General features: G+C 36.9%; 1 protein-coding gene across 2 annotated transcripts in view; it reads right to left on the reverse strand.

Moving 5' to 3' along the window:
- The window catches only part of MCTP2 (multiple C2 and transmembrane domain containing 2), a 237,802-nt gene that overhangs the window by 23,609 nt on the left and 193,361 nt on the right, over positions 1–20,832 (reverse strand). For both annotated transcript variants that reach the window (XM_035024053.1, XM_035024055.1), the window contains 2 exons: positions 14,365–14,487; positions 11,401–11,442 (listed from right to left, as the gene is read on the reverse strand). In XM_035024053.1, coding sequence (XP_034879944.1) covers positions 11,401–11,442; positions 14,365–14,487 — 165 coding nt within the window. The remainder of the gene's footprint in view (positions 1–11,400; positions 11,443–14,364; positions 14,488–20,832) is intronic.

Here is a 20,832-nt window from a genome sequence, read left to right on the forward strand (position 1 = left end):
TTACATTTTGAAGAGTAAAAGTAATCAGAACTCCATAATTTTTAAAATATTTATCAACTATCAACTTGATTTTATCATATCGGTGAATCCACATGATTATTTCATTTTATTTTTATAAATACATTACTTAAAAAAATTTTTAAAAACATATTTTACGTATATTAAAATGAAACTTATTTATGTTATCTGGACATTTTTAAATGATACATAAAGAATGATTGTTTGTGCTACAGATTCACATATTTAACTGGTTTCCTAGTTATAGATGTTTATAATCCCAGGTCAGGGTATTTTTCAAAAGAATGTACTTTTTAATACCATCTTTTTATATATTTCAGAAAATTGTCCTCAATCATCTTCAGAGCTGCACTTAATAGTCATTAAATTGACACCTTTAATTGACTCTGTGGATCATAATTTTAATTATGAAAATACTCTCTCTACAGGCACTGAGGTACCTTGAAATCTCACACCAAAAAATGTGTTATATGGAGAAAATCATTATCAATTTTAATTTTTAAATGTTGAGATCCATATATATTTTAACCGAAATATTTTCAAAGGCACTGCCTTTTTGTATCTGCATATGAATTTTCTCTGTCAACATTTTTTCAAGACAAAACTTCAAGTAAGTTGTATCCGTAATTCCTTTGAATGTTTCACAAAATCTATGCTGCCAAATAAATGGCTTCTCAATTTCCTTCCATTCTTGGGTCAAATAGATATTTACTCTATTAAAAATCAAAAGATTTTTTTCCACAAATTGAGGTATCCCAAAGGGTAACTTCAGAATTAAATATTGAACCATGCACAACATTTGATCTCATAGTTTACTTTGTGCTGAATGTTCCTTGTTTTTGTAAAAAAAAAAAAAAATCAGTGTCTTTTTCCAGTTCTTTCAAAATTCACTTGCACTCACCTTTTAAAAGCTTTCAAAGATGAAATTACTTAGCATTTCAGTCATCGAAGATTTTGAATAAAAATTTCCAACTGATTATGACCCAAAGGCAACAAAAAGAGATTTCTTTTTTCACAAGAGTTCAATAGCTCTGGAAAATGTTTAAGTTGACTAAGAGCTCTTCAAAGGTTCAAACATTCCTAAAATCAAATTGATGACCAGCAGCAAAAAAACAGAGTACACATTGCCACACTGAAGTGTATTTTTATATTTGAAATATCTTTGTCACAAAAAACTTTGTTGTTTCTAACCAACACTGTATATATAAAATATTTATAATTATGTGTGGACACGACAGCTTCTAATTCCATCAATGGAGCATTATCATTTGTCTGTACACAATCATGAATAATCAGGGCACTGTGGCCAATCCCAAGTACATTTCTGCCTCATAAATGCCTTCATTTTGTAAGAATATCTTATTAGCCATGATGCTGTCCTCCATCAAAGTTTGCATTTATACTATCCCTACAAAATTAAATAATCCCCAATGCTAAATGTTTCAGCTAAATTTATGTTGGCATTCCTGATGTCAGAGATTTTATCATTTGTAAAACTAGCAAAAGCTTTATTTTGGTTCCATATATTGGTTGAAAAAAATCAAAATAATTTTAGAATTAACTTATTTGATATTCTGTTTCAATCGGTTTGACTCTGCCCAAGATTTTTCAGACGTTAGTTCTATTGGAGTCAACACATTAACAGCTACCTTGCCATTTTTCATACAAGTACAATGAAACCTTGGAATGGAAAAATCAGATAAATGTAGAATAGTCATTTGATCTAAAAGAAAAGTCATACTCCACAGAGAGATATGTAAACACAACTTTTTGGCTTCATAAATAAAAGCATGTTTCCAGAAATGGTCTTCTTAATGTAACTACTAGCTGTTGAAGGCTCTTTAGCAGATTTGTAACTTAAGTTTACATGTACAGATGATATGACCATGGCCCCAGGGGACAGACAAGAAATGTAAACACACATCTATCAGTTAGCTCATCAGTAATTATCTTGACAAACAGAATATCATTACTTGATTATTTCTTAAACATGAAGTCTGACTTGACTATTTACTCACTGAAAAAGCTTTATCAAACAGTAAAAAAAAAGTGCAGATTTATTTACTCATTGGAATGAGTGAAACAAAACATAAAGTGTTGAGACTACTTTTTATTCTTTTATCCACAGGACTGTTTAAATTCTGCATATACTTAACATACACTCACCCTATCATTTTTCATCTTTCCCACTAACCCCACTAGAATTGGCAGTTTGGAGGCTTTATTCATCGTATAAATTTGGCAATAGCCATGCCTCAACAGGCTGGTATGCCACGTGACTGACTGGGGGGACTGGGGAGCATCAGAGGCTTCTCCACCACCACTTGAGACAAGAAGGGGTGAACTCATCTGAAAGCACTTTGTTTTATCAGTGACCATCCAAAAGCTTTCCTTTAAAGCTAGGTTTTAGTGGCTTAGCCCCTGAAAAGGGTCAGGAAAATAGGTGGGTTATCCCTGCTTGTTATCCCTGGTTGGATTTAACCGGGTGTGTGTGAGATCTCTGGTCACTGCACATGCAACCCCAGGGCTACTAGGAAAAACCACAGCAGAAGCAGAATGCACAAACGACAAGCCGAAGCAATTTATCCCAGTGTTATTTGAACGGAAATATTAAATACAATACTTAGTATTTAAACAAAATGGGGGGGGAGACAGCAAATGGAAATTTTCTGTGCAAATAGGGACATGTGGCATAGGATTCCAGTCCAGAACTCCAGAGCAAGTGTACCTCCATTACAAGAAGCCCCTTAAAAAAAAAAACCCTTGGGCGCCTGGGTGGCTCAGTTGGTTAAGCGACTGCCTTCGGCTCAGGTCATGATCCCGGGGTCCTGGGATTGAGTCCCGCATCGGGCTCCCTGCTCGGCGGGGAGCCTGCTTCTCCCTCTGACCCTCTCCTCTCTCATGCTGTTTCTCTCTCGCTCGCTCTCCAATAAATAATAAATAAATCTTTAAAAAAAACAAACAAACCCTTAACTGTCTAGTGGACATTTCACAAGGTAGGTATTCAGCTCACACTTGTTCTTTTTGGCATTTGCTTCTTTGATGTCTATGGGTTTCTGTTCTGTCTCTTTCTGTACCATCAAATACATAATTTTGAGATTCCTCAATCAGTTACATATTGCCACCTACTCTTTCATTCCAGCATTATTTTGCCCAATACTCATGAGAATGTATGTTAAATGATGCCTTTTGAAAATATTTCAGAAACATTACTTTCCATTCTTATATTTAAGAGCTGGGGTAACCAGGGATTGCTTGCACCAAGAGGTGAAAAGTTAACAAAAATAAACCAACCAACCAACCATGAGACTTACCAACTCTACCCAGGCCTACACATTTTGTAAATAACACGCTAGGGGTCAGAAGGAACTGGGTTCAACTCTGTCTTTTCATCTATCAGTTTTTGTGATCACGGCAAATTCCTTACCCATTCTGAATCCCGATTTTGCTATCTGGGAAAAGAGAGGGCCTAATCATTTCCCAAGTGTTTGAAGAATTAAATATCATTCATATCATAAGATATGTAAAGCACTTGGTACACTCCAGACACTTCATAAACATACGTCCCTTCCTTTTGAGAATGCAAAGAGATAAAAGAATGAATAACCTTCGATCTAGTTGAAAGAATACTGGGGTTAATTTAAGTTTCAAAAGCAATGATCTTCCAAGACAAGTCTACTCATGTTGCCCTGCGTCGTACGGAAAGATCATCTGGCAGTTTTATCTGCATCATGCTGGCTTTATTTACACGTCTCAGATTGAACCACGGAATGTGGTGATAACAGTTTAGCAAACACAACACTACATCTGCGGCTGCCACCAAATTGCCTGGGAAGAGTAACAGAGATCCATTCAGAAAGACAGAACTGTTATCACATGTGCTTGTGTGTTTCCTTAACATAGGAGGCTTCTGATTTATAGAGGGAAATGTGTAATAAAAAGAGTGGAAGAGTGGTGGCCACTGGTGTGATTAAACAAATGCACAAAAAAATTGTGACCAACCACGCACCGCACTCTCAGAGCCCTCCCTACATTTGAGAAAGAATGGATTTTACTTCTTACTACAAACTTGAAAAACCAGTAAGGTGGAAGTCAATTCACGTGATTTAGGGTCTACTTCGTGATAAAGCTTGCATCACAATATAATGGAAGAAATGAGAGCATGGAACTTTTCAGATACAGAATTACAATTTCATAAGGTTCCTTTGTTTTCTGATATACCATAAAGAAAGACTGGTCCTCACTGTAAGAAAAATGATGACAAGCTCCATCTCTATAACCTAAAAATGTATATTATTCTACACAGACACACAAATATATGTAAGATCATCACTTTCTTCATTGTCCATTTGTTTATAAAATATGAGAAAAATAAACCTGAGTCTTTTGGCTAAGTTTGTAAAGCAGCCGAATTGAGAACAAATCATGTGCTTGCTTTATAAATAAAACCAAAAATGAAGCAGGAGGCAAATTCATCCTTCTTTAGGCCTTGTTGCCACCCCCACAGCTCCAATGACTACAGCACTGTAGGTGTAATAAACCAGCTGGGAGCCTCTGGGAGAGAATTCACACCATCAAAATGAATTTACAACTCAGAATTAATTATATAATCAGTATGTTACTTTAAATATTTCCCACATGTTCTGATTTAGGAAAAAAAATCCTCATTCCTCAATTAATTACCTAAGCAAAACCGGGGAGACAGCCCTGAAAATGGACCATGTCAGAAAAAATCCTTTCGACATGTTTAAAAATGGAGTAGTATTTGTCACAGGATGGGGAGCATTCCCAAAAGGGATCAATGCAAAATTCTGTCTCAAGATCTTTCCAATAATTCCAGCCCTCTAGAGCAAAGGCACAAAAATATAACTTGGACTTTCAACGGGAGTATGTTTGGTCTGTTTTATCCTACGGAATATTAAAAGCCTATGAAAACTTGGAAGAATTGAAGAATTATAAATGCCAGAAAATTTGAAGAATTATAAATGCCAGAAATAGATTGAGCGGGATTTAGCATGGAAAACACACAACCACCACCAAAAAAACCCCGAAATCTCAGTATCTGTCATAACAAATAAGAAGCAATATTTCTGATAGATGAGATAAAAAGCTATTCCTTGGGAAGCTTGGCTTTCTGCACTGGCAACTTCTTCCCATGAGAGTTGGGGGAATGTGCACGTGTGTGCATGCACTTTCACATACGCATGCGCAGGCACACCACACCCACACACACACACCACACCCCCACACACACACACTCACTCACTCAACTCCATGGCGCATGCACACATGAGCACATCTCCCCCCGCCCCGACACACACACAGTCAACTCCATGGCGTATGCGCTTTCAATGGGGGGAAAATTCTGTAGTTTTTCAGGAGAGCACTTCTTTCTCAAGTATACTTTTGCTTAGGGAAATGAATATAAAACAGACCGGATTTTAAATCAATATCATTTCTAAGTGGTTTTTAAACTGCTCTGTTCATTTCAGAGAGCGCTTCCACACTGGTATTTACCAACCCGTTTTCTTGGCTTGCAACAAGAATCTCATCTGGTATTACAGGGAAGGGCTGAAAAATGTAAAAGAATGAACAACATCAAGAGGAAGATATTGATAAAACACAAATGAAAAACTGGAAACAGTCTATGATAATTATTTGGCATTTAGACCTCAGGAAGATTGGTTTCTGAGCCAACTGACAGATGCATGATGCCCCCCCAGCCCCCAAGGCAAACAGGGAGGGCTAGTGGTTTTCTGCAAGTACTGGAGGTAGTTCTCTGTAACTACTATAGGTAGACACACAATGAGGGGCAATTGCTGACTTTACTGTGTGTGTCCTTTAGTTTTCTTTGAGGTAGGGGAGTGAGAAGGGCGGAAGATTGAACATTAATGTGATCGAGCAGTGCAACAAGTGATTCTTACTACCCTAAGACTCAGCTCCAACATCACCTCCTTCAGTGTTCCTGATTCACACACACACACTTCCTCTTCACTGCCCAACCTAGTGTACAAACTTTAACGGAAGTAGGAACTACTCTATACTCCAATTATTTAGAGGACCATGTTTATAGTTATAATCTTTGTACCTATAGAGGCTCAGAGAGGGAGAAAACACTCCATAAATATATAATAATGCAGAAAAATGAACGGATAAATTAATGACATGTTTCCTTCATGACAGTGTGGCATGGTCCAAAATAGATCTGATTTAGGTCAGAAGAACTGGATTTGAGTTTTGCTACTAACCTAACTAGTTAATTTCTCTTAATTTGTAGATGGGGGGAAATAACATCAAATTTAATGGTTTATTTTGAGTACTGGATGGGCTAAACTACATAAAAACAGTACGCAAATTATAAACCCTCTACTAATATTAACATTTTTATAAATATAATTACTTAACTAATATTCAAAATAATGTTTTATATTATTACTTTTGTGTCCTTTATTACTTACTTTAAATTATTACTTTTCCCTTGAGGAAAAGAGAGGGGTCTTCACCTATCAATTACCTTGTAAACTCACTGGATAATCAGGATTTAGGGCAAACCACCAGGGAACAGAGGAGGGTTCCATTAAGAAAGACAAGAGAACAGCTACTATCCTCGGAAAAACAATGACTTGTGGATAATGGAGATACAATGCCCAATGTATTCTATATTAGCATGATGTAAACATTTTAGGCAATGAGAAATTAAACATCTAGACACAGTACAGTCTATAAAACCAGAGCCTCTGACTGCATTCTGTTAGACAGTGCACATAAACTAATAGAAGGATAGATAATCCATCTGATTTATACTCTGGTATATCATATTTCACAACATTTGGGAATAACACACCAAGTATAACCCTTACAATAGAAATCACAAAGAAAATACACAAGTACTAGGAATATTATTGAGCCTGAAACTAGCAGGATGAAAAATGGTCCAAAAGGTCAGATTAGTAACATTTCTGGATGATTTCAAAAGGTAATGAAGCCAACACATTTTTTAAGAACGGGGGCTTGAGTTTTAAAAGAAAAGTCAGAGCAAGTCAATGTGTCAGAGAAAAGACTGCAGTAAAGAGGGAAGCCAATCCCTTCCCATTCAAAACATGCATAAACTGATAATTAAGAATTGGCTGGAATCCATTTTAATATTAAATTCTTGAAAGTAAGACTACCGTTTGGTAGAAATGGTAGCAATTAAAACTTCATCACTAAAAAATCACATTAAATCAAATTAAAAGGAGTTAAATCAGAGCAACCATTTACTTTATTTCCCTGAAAGTTATTCTTTCTTTCTTTTTTTTTTTTTAAGACTTTATGTATTTATTTGAGAGAAAGAGAGAGAGATAGCCTGCCAGGAGGGAGCCCAACACGAGACTCGATCCCAGGACCCTGAGATCATGACCTGAGCCAAAGGTAGATGCTTAACCACTGAGCCACCCAGGCACCCCCCTGAAAGTTTTCCTTAAATACATCCTCTACAATATGCCCTATATACAGATTGCATATGCCCTGAAAGTGTGTGTGTGTATTCAACTATTGCTAACCTTCCAAACATATTGTCTTTGTATTTTCTTGAAAATAGCACATTTTATCATTTTAAAGTACCACTGCTCTGTCAATAGGTTAAAAAATCACTAATGAAACGAATTTGCTGTGTTTGGGACATTGTTAAGAAGGCACAAAGGAATCATAAGCAAAACTACTCTCACACTGAGATTGTAAGAAGAAACTTTCTCCAAGGATGATGGTCTCCCCTGGTTGGGACATAGATCATCGTCTCTCTCTGGAATAAGAAAACACAGGGAATGAGGCATCATGGGCCTAGCCCACTCATCCAAAGGATGATGGAGGTTATATTACAGCAAGAACTCCTTCTAGATAATAGGCCACGTGCTTCTCTCCCTAAGAAGGTTCTGCTTGGGATGAGTGGACTAACCAGTCTGGAGAACGGAAACCATGTTAAACACTGAAATTGATGGTTTAAAATGTACTTAAATTTTAATGATGATATCCTGATTTGTGAAGACAGCATGGAGATACAATATTCATTTGTATCCTTTTGTTGTAAAATGTTCCACAACTGATCCACAAAAATGTATTAGATGTTTATTTTCTTAAGAAAAACATCCGTATCTGTTTTCTCGCCCACAATTGACACAGAAGGGCAATTTTTCCCCCCTAAACACCCTAAGACTATTGTGCACTCATTGATCATCCTAGAACAGATCATTCAAGTCCTATTTCTGACAGCCAAGTTAAAGACACACCAACTCACAATGCAGGCATTATAGTGCAATTTCCTTATGATATAGCAAGACAGGATTTTTTTTTATTACATGCCCTTATGATTTCTTCTTGCTGATGTTAATAGTAAATGCTAAAATATTCTATGTAAGCATTTGTCGGGCTGGAAAAAGAAAGAAACTCTAATGCAAGTATTTATACCTTCCGCAATGAAAACAAGATTATTATTGCTTTGCGTGACCTTTCCTAAGTATGGGATACAGCACTTTACACAATAGTTTCTTGGTTCATGCTTCAATTACTGACCTTTACTGTGCAGAAAATTAATGCAATTTTCATTGTAATCCATCCGTACAAATAAGGTCCACATAGAAGAATTCCACATTTGGAATCTAATACAAATAGGAAATGTCATCTGATTGCTGTTGGCTGAACTTAGCCATTATCTGTTTGTTCAGGGGTCCCCAGAAAACTATACTTGTAACAAGCAATTTCTTGCATGGGCCATCAGGAATAAGAAAGAAAGATTTCCTCTCTTCAAAGTTTAGTTTGTACAGTTAGTTTCCTAAAAGCCAAAAAAGTAGTTACCTGAAGGTTCTATGTTATAACTGAAAGTCCAGACACACACACACACACACACACACACACACAGGCACACAACTGTGCAATCTAATTTGGCTTCTCATACCGGTCACCACCATGGACTTCTGACAATGAAAACGAGCAAGAGGCTACAGTGATATCATTTTACAACAATCCCCCTTCCAGATAATAAAAGTATGACAGACCCCAGACCATGTCCAGGTCTGTGCATCAGAGATTTGCAGAATATACAGAATGCGTCTATCTCCCAAGGAAGCTGTGCCAGGGGGGCCCCTCATGTGCTTTCAACTTCCACAGTTGCCTGTGATGGTATTTGGTGGGAAGGGGTGCTGGCAATTAAGGAATGTCACTTTCAAGATGGATAGTTTGGATAGAAAGGAGTTTCCTCTCTTCTTCTGGTTTGGAAGGAAACGGCTGTGTGTTTATAATTTGTAAACAGCCCATCGCTCACTGGGTGTGTTACAGTTCCCAGAGGCATGGTCTGTCATGTCTAACATGCACCAGAAGCCAGGAGGGTTCTGTGGGTAAGCCCTTCGGTATATCACAAGATGGAGGGCGGTGGCCCAGTGGCTGTGTGTGCAGGTCTATGACGAGCACGTCTCAGTCGTGGAGTCTGCTCTATGTGGAGAAGAAATGAAGGACTGTAATATATATTGGGATGATGTGGGCTCCAGAGGTCTTAAAGTTGAAAATCCCTCTATACTTTACAAAATCTCTCAGAGATGTGAGATTGAAAACATATGAATAAGGACTACAAAGTTCACCAGTCTCCCTAACAGTAGAAGGGTTGCATTAAGCAGAAAGAGGTATAAATAGAAGTCAACATTTCATTTTAGATTTATTTCTCTGGATGATTTCATAGACCTGTAAAATTGAGGAAGCAAACAAACATGGCCATGCTGTGGCTGTTAAAGGCCCTATGAAAATACTACAATCGAAGTATCTCAAGAATGGAATTGCCCTGAGGGTAATGAGGAACATCCCGATGCCCATGCTCTGTGTGTAGCAGGTTTGGCATACCTGCCATGGGGAGGGCAGTCCTTGGATAAACACAAGAGCTCCAAAGCTCTTCCATGTAGATGTTACGGCTCCAACTCAGTCATCCTTGCCCAGGAAGGCTTGAAGCCCAACTGGCTCTACTTCCAGACCCCCAGGCCCCCAGACAACCCTTGAGGCACCTCGGTAGAAGGCTGGCTTGTGACAATCACTGGTCTAGACTCCATGGCCCGAATTTCTTGTTTGCCAGGTCACACCACCTTTTCATTCATTTCCTTCTTGTTGGATGCTCTCCTTTATCAGATGGGCCAAAGACACACGGTCATAATGATCTCTAAAGGGCAGATGACGCCCTCTTCTACGGAGGGCTCATTTTAACAGACATAGCCAAACAGAAGAAAATCTTCCTCACTTCCAAGCCTTGGTACATAAAATTTAGCATTTTGCCCGGTAAAAGTTTAAAGTAACTTCATCAATACTTGTGCTTCTTTTGGTAAAACATCCCATCATCATGCAGGTTAGCTTGGCTATGACTATTTTTCCTACTCAAGGAGTTACATTACTCAGAAGCAACACACATCGATTCATCAAGAAGGAAGCTGCATCTGTGTGACCTTATTCTGGAAAGAGTCAATTCCATTTTTTTAAAAAAATATTATGCTTTATCTTATTATTTTGCTATTAATGATCATTTTAGCACAACAAATAAGATTCACTTTGTAATGCACCCAATTTGCTTCAAATGGGCAAAACCATCTGGCTCACTCAATTAATTTTAGGGCTGTGTGTGTCATGGAGCCAGGATTTTTTTTTTAATATGTTGCTATTTTATGGGCATTTTATATTGGATACTTAACTCTTAAGATCCCCCCTTTCGCCTGTTTCCCCTCCTGCAAGCCTCCTAGACACAACCAGCACAAACCCCATACACCCACAGGTTCTAGGAGGCTGGAAGTCCATTAAGCTGGTAGCATCTCATTTGGCATTTCCATTTTTTTTTTTTTTTTTCATTTTATTCCAGAAGGTTTGTCTGAAAGCGTAATGACAACAAAAGCAGCAGATTTGAGAGATTCTCCCAGGAGAAGAAAAAGGACAGATGTACACAGACATATAGCTGAAAACATTGCCAGCAACAGCTGGGAAACTGACAGGCTCTGAAGTGGGTGACCACCCCACAGAGCGCAAAGGAACAGCAATTTTACTTGATTTACTTTTGACTTCCTAGACTACCTTTTATCTACCTTTTATACACCAAGGGGCAGGCTCTTGCGATCTTCCCTCACATAAAATGACAAGCCTCCTCTAGGTACGCTTTTTATAATATTACAGTAATTCCTTATATTTTACCCCCTTTTATCCTCACTGAATAAGAGCTTTAAAAAGTGATATCCTTTATAAATTACACAAACATTACTATGCCGGACACTCCATAGTACTAAAAACAAAACAAAACAAAACAAAAACGGTTTGACTCAACAAGAAAAGCGCTATCTGCTCACAATATTAACACCCCCTTTCATGAGCTTCCCTGAGCACACTCACCTTGTCATCTTCATCCTCCTCTTCCTCTAAGTCTGTGCTCTCCTGAAAGGAAAAACCAGTTGGTTAATATACCATCCCCTGAAATTACTAAATGCAAATTAAACCCATATACACGTTTTACGTTTTTTCTATATAATTGAAGCACTAGTGGTTTTTAAATACATTATAACTTCTTAAAAAATAATGCTTTTAAAGTTCAGGGACACTGTGGCAAGACTATAAGAAATATATGCATAATCTACATAAAACTTCACTATAAATAAAGCTATTCGGCGAGTGCCCTTTGAAGGCATCCAGCTTTAAAAATGCATTGCCAGGTTACTTTCTGTAAACAGTTTGTTCTTATTCTGACAAATGAGCCAACTGCTATGTTAAGGCTAAGAACACCATCCTCGGTTTGTGCTAGGCTCATTGTTATAATGACTGCTCTTTTCCTTTGGGGCCATTACTGAAGCATTAGACAGTAGGAAATGCATTAGTCTGAATATAATCAATCTCAAGAATAAGTTACAGGTTTCAGTACATTATAATTGTTTTCCTTGGGATTCGGGGAGGGGGTTGGGGGCAGGTGAGAGAAGCCAACTCAGGTTCTGATAGCCACTAACAGGCATCTGGCTTTAGTTTGGGGGCCAAAGCACCACCAGGTGCTGTGAATAGGCTTATTCAGATTGGTTTAGAAATCGTTGAATTTTTACCAGGTTAACTTTTAATTGTATCACTGCAATAGTTAAAAGCCAACACGGTCCAGGGCGGGTGGTCCGTAGCTCAGACAGAATGCTGAGTATTAGAAAACCAGAGTCTGTTTACAGCCTGAATGCTTACCTCTCTGCTCAACCACCTTGCAAGGTCAGACATGCTGTTTAGATGCCATCTTTCCAGTAGTAAACAGAATTGTCAATATCATGTTCTTAAAGCAAGAGTAACTCTGAAGTATCCAGAGAGTACCCTGCTATACTCCATAAAACCACTGAGCAGTTACCAAGCAATTTCTCCAAGACCGGTACTCCATTACCTCCCAGAATTCCCATGAGCTGCAGCTAGTACTGTGTGGGACGTTCCACGGATGCTGCAGAACTCACCTATTCACCGTTCGCAGCACATATGAAGGCAAATGGGTAAAAACACGTAATAAAAACACCTTATGGGAGGAAGAACATTGTAATTAGGAGTTAGAAGCCCAGCTTGGGACAAAGTCTTCAGCTTGGGACACTGGTCAAGCACATCTTGCTGTGTGACCTTGGGCAAATCACCTTGCCACTCTGGGCTTTACTTTCCTCAAGCATAAAATAGAAATGGTAATTCTTGCCTCCTTCATGGTTGTGTTATCAAGATTAAAATAGGTAATGAATTTGAAAGTGTTCTATAAATTAAAAATATTTTATACACACATTTATAAGCACATTCACTTAAGTATTCTTTTTATTTTTATTTTTTTTTAATTATGTTATGTTAGTCACCATGCAATCATCATTAGTTTCTGATGCAGTGATCCACGATTCGTTGTTTTCATATAACACCCAGTGCTCCATGCAATTCGTGCCCTCCTTAACACCCATCACCGGGCTAACCCATTCCCCCATTCCCCTCCCCTCTAGAACCCTCAGTTTGTTTCTCAGTTTCTCATGGTTCATCTCTCCCTCCGATTCCCCCCCTTCATTTTACCCTTCCTTCTCCTAATGTCCTCCATGCTATTAAGTATTCTTATGTACCCATATATACATGTATATATACCTGCCTACAAATGCACACACACCATGTATATAGCTGGAAAACTAAAATCTGATTGAAAATTGTAAAAATGTGAGTTGACAGCATTTTTTACTAAAGATGTTTCTCTGTGAAAATTTCCCTCATCCATATCTGTGTGTAACTTAGTCCTTAAACAATCCTGTACTTTAAAGCTATTTATTTGTTGGTTCTAGCATTGTTAGGTCCCTCATTATTGATATATGTCCATGCCTACTGCATTAAAGAATCAAATATCAAACAGAATAAAATTTTGAATTTGCTTGAGGTTTTTACTCCCTGCCAAAAGACTCATTTTCTCTACTTCCCTTCTACCCCCAAACGATACCAGAACATCCCTTTAATGTCCATTATTTCAGAGATTTTTTAAAAAAATAATAGCATTGTATGGAAAAATGGGTGAAGATCGTTATTAGCTTTTGAGTCTTGAGAAACCCAATGTGAAGGTCCTCTAATATCAAGTCTCAGAATCTTAGATTTTTGTTCTAAAAATTTGTTTCTTGAATATGGAGGTCCAAGATAATACCATAAAGCAAGTCTACAAATACAAGTTCTTGTGCACCCAGACCAGGAAAAGATTCTCTGGGCTGGGATAAGTGGAACAGGAGAAGCTGAGTCAGACAGTAAGTATGATAAGTAGATGCTAGGGGATGTCTTGCTTTTGCTTCCTTCAAGACCATGGGAAGCTTGAGATTTTCAGGACTTGGGCACCCAAAAATTGAGCTGCCTATGCCCACCCGCTCTCTGATTTCTCTGGGAGTTGGCAAGCCTCTGAAGGCTTTAGGCGAGAAGTGAACACTGCACAGGATGTCTGGGTGGAGAGGCCTAAGGCAGCCTCCCAGATGCTTTCCATGCCCTGAAAGAGCTCAAGGAGATGCCAAAGGCTTTTTTCAGTGGTTGAGAATGTTATTCATAGGAACCTTACAGATAACCAGATGGGCACCGAAATATGCTGCCACCATGATAAAGATGACCAAGCACCAGAGGGCTCTCCTCATGCTAAGAATGTAGGCCAAGGCTCAGGAACATAACATAGAAAGATGACTCTGGGTTATAACCCAATAAAAGATCCCCACTATCACATAAATGTATGTGTAATGTTGCTCTCCTCAAGTCTCAAACAAAGTGGACTTGGGTCATGATTTGGTGGTGGTTGGTTGTTGTTAACACATTTTTTTCCTCTGGTCAAGTGTCACAATTACTGGAATCTTAGCTCACCTGGCTGTCCTGGATGCTGCCAACCTTCCCTTTTGTGGGTGTGATGAAATTGTAGATGAAGAGTAGCAACAATGCCAGGGGGATCATGTACAGTTCAAAATTCCAGACAGTGACTAAAAATACCTGAGTGGAAGACAAGACAAAATAGTTGCTTGAAAAATCAGTATGGGAATAATCTTAAAATCCTTCGTATTGACTTAAGGAAATTAAATCTAGGACACTCTACAGCAGCTTTTAGGAACAGTTGCCTACAGGTTCACACACACACACACACACACACACACACGATTAACAGTTTTAGCATCGACAGTAGAATGAGGAAGATATAGAAATGAGTAAACCAGTCACACTCTGAAATAGACAATATAGTAGCCTCATACCTGAAAATCCCATTACCCCATCAACTGTATTCATTTTTTTGCCCCGAGACTTACCAGAATTTAGGAAAGTAGTATGGAAAAAATCCAAGGTCTCAGAGTCAGGCCACAGACCAAATTTTGCCAATATTAAGGTTTACTGGAACTGCAGAGAGTGATTACTTTTCAAATTGGCTGCCAATGTTTAAAAATCCAAATAGTTCAGATAAAAACTTCAGATAGCCAAAGTCTCTTTAAAAATCTTAAAATTTTCCAATTTTGAGGCTGGATGGTCACAAGGAAATGATGGAATGCCTACATAAGGCGAGGTATTTGCTTTACCTGCCCAAGTGCTGTCAGCCTCTGTATTTGTGACCCTGTCCTACAAAAGGACAAGCAAGAGCTTGGGTTTGAATCCAAGTATCTATGTGACAATGGTCATGGGAGACATAAATGCAAATAAGACATGGCCCTACCTCCAAGGAATAAGTGGGACAAATAAAACAACCCATGATAATTACAACATGAGGCAAGAGTGAAATCATGGGGAAATGATTTCAAAACTTGAGCCTCACTGTCTTCCAATTCACAGGAGGTCCAGAGGATGAAAAAAAGATGTTTTGTGGTTATTGGCTGTTAGTGCTTTTAAGTGCTTGAAAAAGTCACTTGTTTACATCAACTTAGAAGAGGCAACTTACTGCATCTTAAATACTGAATCTTCCTTTCTCAAAGCAATATTTTTTTACTTATTACTAAAAATATTTTATACCATGCTAAAGTTTTACTTTTGTAGATATTATATGTATTTCCTGCTTTTTTTGTTTGCTAAATATAATCATTTCTCCCATTATATATTTCAAGCAGATAAAATCTAATAATTTGTACGTATTAATTTTTTTAATTTGTAACTTTACTGAATTTTCTTACTACTTCATATAGCCTTTCATTTCACTTTTGGGGGATTTCTAAGAATATAATCATACAATCTACAAATAAAGAACTGCTCCTATTTCCTCTCGTCTAGTATCTATAACTTAATTTCTAATATGTATACTTACTTTCATTACTACTAACTAAACAATTTTAAATAAAAATGTTGAGAGGGATATTGTCTAACTCCTGAATTTTACAAAAATGCTTCTACTGTTTTACAATTAAGCATGACATTGACTTTTAGTTTGAGCTATATAAATCATTTTGTATTAAGAATATGCAAATAAACCTTTTTAAGAAAACTAGAAAGTTTACATACAAGCATTCATTTTATTATTCTTAATATTTTAAAAATATTTATGAATCCTCTTTATGAAAATATTTGAAAAAAATATTTTTAAATAAGAACACTTACGTCAATTTTAACAAGGATTTTTTTTTTTTTTAAGATTTTATTTATTTATTTTGACAGAGAGAGATACAGTGAGAGAGGGAACACAAGTAGGGGGAGTGGGAGAGGGAGAAGCAGGCTTCCCGCTGAGCAATGAGCCTGGCATGGGTCTCGATCCCAGGACCCTGGGATCATGACCTGGGCCAAAGGTAGATGCTTAACGACTGAGCCACACAGGTGCCCTAGGATTTATTTAACTCAAGAATGGAGAAGGGTGAATGATTAACCAATTGTTCTTTCACTATCCTCTGAAATAGGGAGGGTTTTTTCCTTCTCATTTTAGAACCTCAACATGGTATATTGTATTTATAATTTCCTAATATTGAAGTGAATTTGTATTTCTGGAAGTGGGCTGTAATGGTCTTATAATGTATTTTGTATTTTATTTGCTAACACTTGAAGACGTTTTGCATAGATACCCATGTGCTATTGTTTTCTTTTTATATTATTTTTAGGTTCTGGTATCAGGATTATATTGATACTACTATTTTGGTACACTCCATTCTTTCTTTCTCTATACTAAGGATAATATTTTCATGTCATATTACCAAATATTCCAAGAATGTAAAAAAATAAACATAGACTAATTTAACAAATGCCCATGCACCTGCATGCATTAAGACTTGTCAATGTGTTGTCAGTTTTCTTTCCAATTTATGTATTAGTCTTTTTAAAAAATAAAACACTTCAGATAATTGGTTCCCACTGTCAACCTTTCAGCGACTACCCTCAACCTACTCCTCCCATTCCCAGAGGCCACCATATCTGAAAATGGACGTGAATCCTTGCATCTGAGGACATCTAAGATTTATTTTAGAAACAACATAAACAGCATCAAAATGTTCCCGTAATTCTGAAATTTTTTTATTCAATATATGTTCCATAGATCTGTTGATGGTGTAGGTATAAATCAAGTATATTCATTTTTAGGGGTACCTGGGTGGCTCAGTCAGTTAAGCATCTGCCTTCAGCTCAGATCATGATCCTGGGGTCCTGGGATCAAGGCCCGCATTAGGCTCCCTGCTAAGCAGGGAGCCCGCTTCTCCCTCTCCCTCTTCCCCCACTCATGCTCTCTCTCTAATAAATAAATAAATCTTTTTAAAGAAGTATATTCATTTTAACTGACATATGGTACCGCATTCAAATGAATGTTCAGTAATTTATCCATTATACTCTCATCATTGAAAACTTAAGATGAAACAGTCGTTTTACTTTTTAATGTAGTCAAACATACCTTCAACCTTAGTGTTTGTTCTCTTAATGTTCAGTGTTCTACTTAAGGAATCACATTCTACTCTGAGATGATAAAGTTATTTCATCATGTTTTCTCCCAAAAGATAACCGTATGGGTGTGTTCCTTATTTTTTTTGTCTCAGGTGTTCTTTTGTTTACAGTTGGAAACAAGCATCCAATTTGAACTTTTCCCCTATAGAAACCCAACTTTTGCAACTAGATTGTGGTACCAATCCCTGTTTTTGTTCACTGTTTCCATTACCACTTCTGCTACATACCAAATTCCCACAGGGGTGTGTTTGTTGTTTATGGGCACTCTAATCCTGTCCATTGATACATATTTCTATTTTACCAAGACCACATCTTTAACTCTAGTTTAATAACCAGATGACCTCTGAGTGAGCAAGTCTGTATTATTTCACCTTCAAAATTATCTTGGGTAGTTCTTTGCTCTTTACCCTTCCGCATGTATTTTAGAAACAATTTGTAATGTTCCATAAAATTCTTGGTGAAATTTTCACTGGGATAGCCTTGAATGTATGTATCAATTTAGAGAGAGCTGACATCTTGATATTGGCTTTCCAAATCATAAAGATTATTTATTTCTCCATATATTCAGGACCTTTCTATATCTCAAAATATTTTATTACTTTCATCATACTGATTTTACATTTTTTTATTTTTCTGTGTAACAAGAGTTTTGATACTATTATGAATGAGGGCATTTTAAATTTATATACTTAATTGGTTACTTCTGGGCATGGATTTTTATATGTTGTTTACATTATTTCTGACCCCTCTTATTAGCTGTAGGAGATTTCAAATCTATCCTTCTGGTGATCTGATGTGGAAAATCATTACATTGCTTTTTTTTGCCTTCCTATCCAGGTGTTACTTACATGTTCTCTTGGTGCTAAATCTCTACACTTTTTTTTTTTATAAGTACAGAATTTTTAAAATGCTTTTTGAATCAATGCATGCTATTATGTTGTTGATTTCCTCCAGGCTATTAATCTGGTATGCTTTATCAGCTTTATTTACTGTTTTATAATTTATATTTTCCTATATTTTTCTTTTTAAAGGTTTTTACTTTTACGTCTTGTTTTGCTTTGATATGAACAGAGAAAAGCAGAGAAAATAGTACAGTCATTCCTCTACTAGATAAAGCTAGATATTTTCCTAATTGTTACCTATTTGTCTTTCCTCATTCTTAAAGTTCTTTTAGGACTGTGTTCTAAATGGTTACTATTCCTGAATGTCTATCTACCAGATAAGTGAAATTTTTTTTTTATATTGCTAAATATAACTTCAAGTGAAAAGAGGCTGATATGAAACTATTGGGAAAAATTAGGAAATAGAATATTTTTAATTTATTTTCTTCATCATAAAGCTATTTATAAAATGTCCTTAACAGAATTATTTGTACATCAATTAATATTAGAAGTCTGTTGTGTTAGATAAACACCTCCTTTGCCATAACATTTGCCTCTATCAAGCACAGTTAAGTAATACCAGAAAGTGTTTTATAACAAAAATTGAGCAGCATTTAAATATCCATTTAAAGGACTCATAACTTTCAGAGTGAGACACTAGTGCCTTTAGAAATATTTTTAAGGGGCGCCTGGCTGGCTCAGTGGGTAGAGCATGTGACTCTTTATCTCAGAGCTGTGAGTTCAAGCCCCATGCTGGTTGTGGAGCTTACATAAAAAAAAAAAAAAAAATTTTTAAATCAATGTATAATTCCTACCTCTGTAATGAAGAATTAATTTCCTAATAAACACCTTCTTGCAAAATAATATTAATAATACTAATACCCTGAAAACAAGTTTTAAAAAAAGTCCAATGATAATTGATAGGCTCCGAGAGTTGGTAAATAGACCTGAGATTCTGATCCACGGTTATTAAACTTTGCAGGGGAGTTCAAAGCTTAAAGAAGAAATCAGATCCGCAGAGGGTCACTGTAATGTTTATGCATTTCTCCCTCAAGAGCAGCTGTGGTCACAATGGTAGTACCAGTTGGTTAAAACTCAAAAGAATGATTTGCCATCTTTCTGAATGGATGAAACAGGCAAAGAAGCTGGGGACAATCAGGGCCACTAGATGGTATAGAAGTACGCTGGAAGGAGAGAGCAAGCAAAGGAAAACCCCAAATTCTGTATGTGAACCCTGTTGCAGTCTCTGCCATAGATGTGGGGCGGACTCAAAGCAGTCTTAACTGGGAGCAGAGCTGCTACCCACAGGAGGTGTGGCAGAACTTACACTTTGAGTTTAATGAAATTAAATGTCTTCTTAAAAAATAAAATCAACCTTATTTGAATGAATGTAGGAGAATCTAGGGTCTCCACTGAATAACATTCCTAATATCTAAGACACGATTAAAAATCACTGGACATACAAAGAGTCTGGAAAATGTAATTCATTTTCAAGGAAGAGGCAATCAACAGATGCCAACTTCAAGGTGAATTATGTTTTTTTTTCTTCCAAGTTTTATTTAAATTCCAGTTAGTTAGCATAGAGTATTAGTTTCAGATATACAATTTAGTGATCCAAGCTTCTATACAACACCCAGCTCTCATCACAAGAAGTGCCCTCCTTAATCCCCATCACCTATTTAACCCATCCCACCCCCACCCCCTGCCCACCTCCCTTCTGGTAACCAACAGTTTGTTCTCTAGAGTTAAGAGTTTGTTTCATGGTCTTCCTCTTTTTCCCCTATGTTCATTTGTTTTATTTCTTAAATTCCACATATGAGCGAAATCACATGGTATTTGTCTTTCTCTGACTTACTTATTTCACTTAGTATAATACTCTAGCTCCATCCACATCATTGCAAATGTCAAGATTTCATTTTTGATGACTAATATTCCATTATATACATATACACACACATACCAATATACACACACACACACATACATACACACATTGCCTTTATCCATTCATCAGTCGATAGACATTTGGGCTCCTTCCATAATTTGGCTATTGTTGAAGGGTGAATTATATGATGAAATTATAAGACAAGAGCTTTAAACCACCTATTAAAATATGCTCAATGAAGTAAAGGAAAATAAACAAATATAATGAATGATAATTAGTGAATATGAGGAAAATATAAAAAATAATAAAAGTTAAAAGTGCCCATCTAAAAAAATATGATACCTAAAATTTTCAAAAAATTCAGTAGATATGCTCAGTAGCAGAATTAAGAGGAAAAAGTCAGTGAACATAAAGATATATCAAAAGAAATCTTATCTGGGGCACCTAGGTGGTTCAGTTGGTTAAGCATTTGACTCTTGATTTTGGCTCAGGTCATGATCTCAGGGTCATGGGACTGAGCCCAATGTCAGGCTCAGCACTCAGTGTGGAGTCTTCTTGTCCTTCTCCCTCTGCTCCTCCCCCATTCTCTTTCTCTAATAAATAAATAAATAAAATCTTAAAAATGAAATCTTATCTGAAAGAGAAAAATGTTTGGAAAAAATGAATGGACTATTTGTG

The sequence above is a fragment of the Mirounga leonina genome, unplaced genomic scaffold (assembly GCF_011800145.1).
Source record: "Mirounga leonina isolate KUSES-001 unplaced genomic scaffold, KU_Mleo_1.0 Mir_178, whole genome shotgun sequence".
NCBI lineage: Eukaryota > Metazoa > Chordata > Mammalia > Carnivora > Phocidae > Mirounga > Mirounga leonina.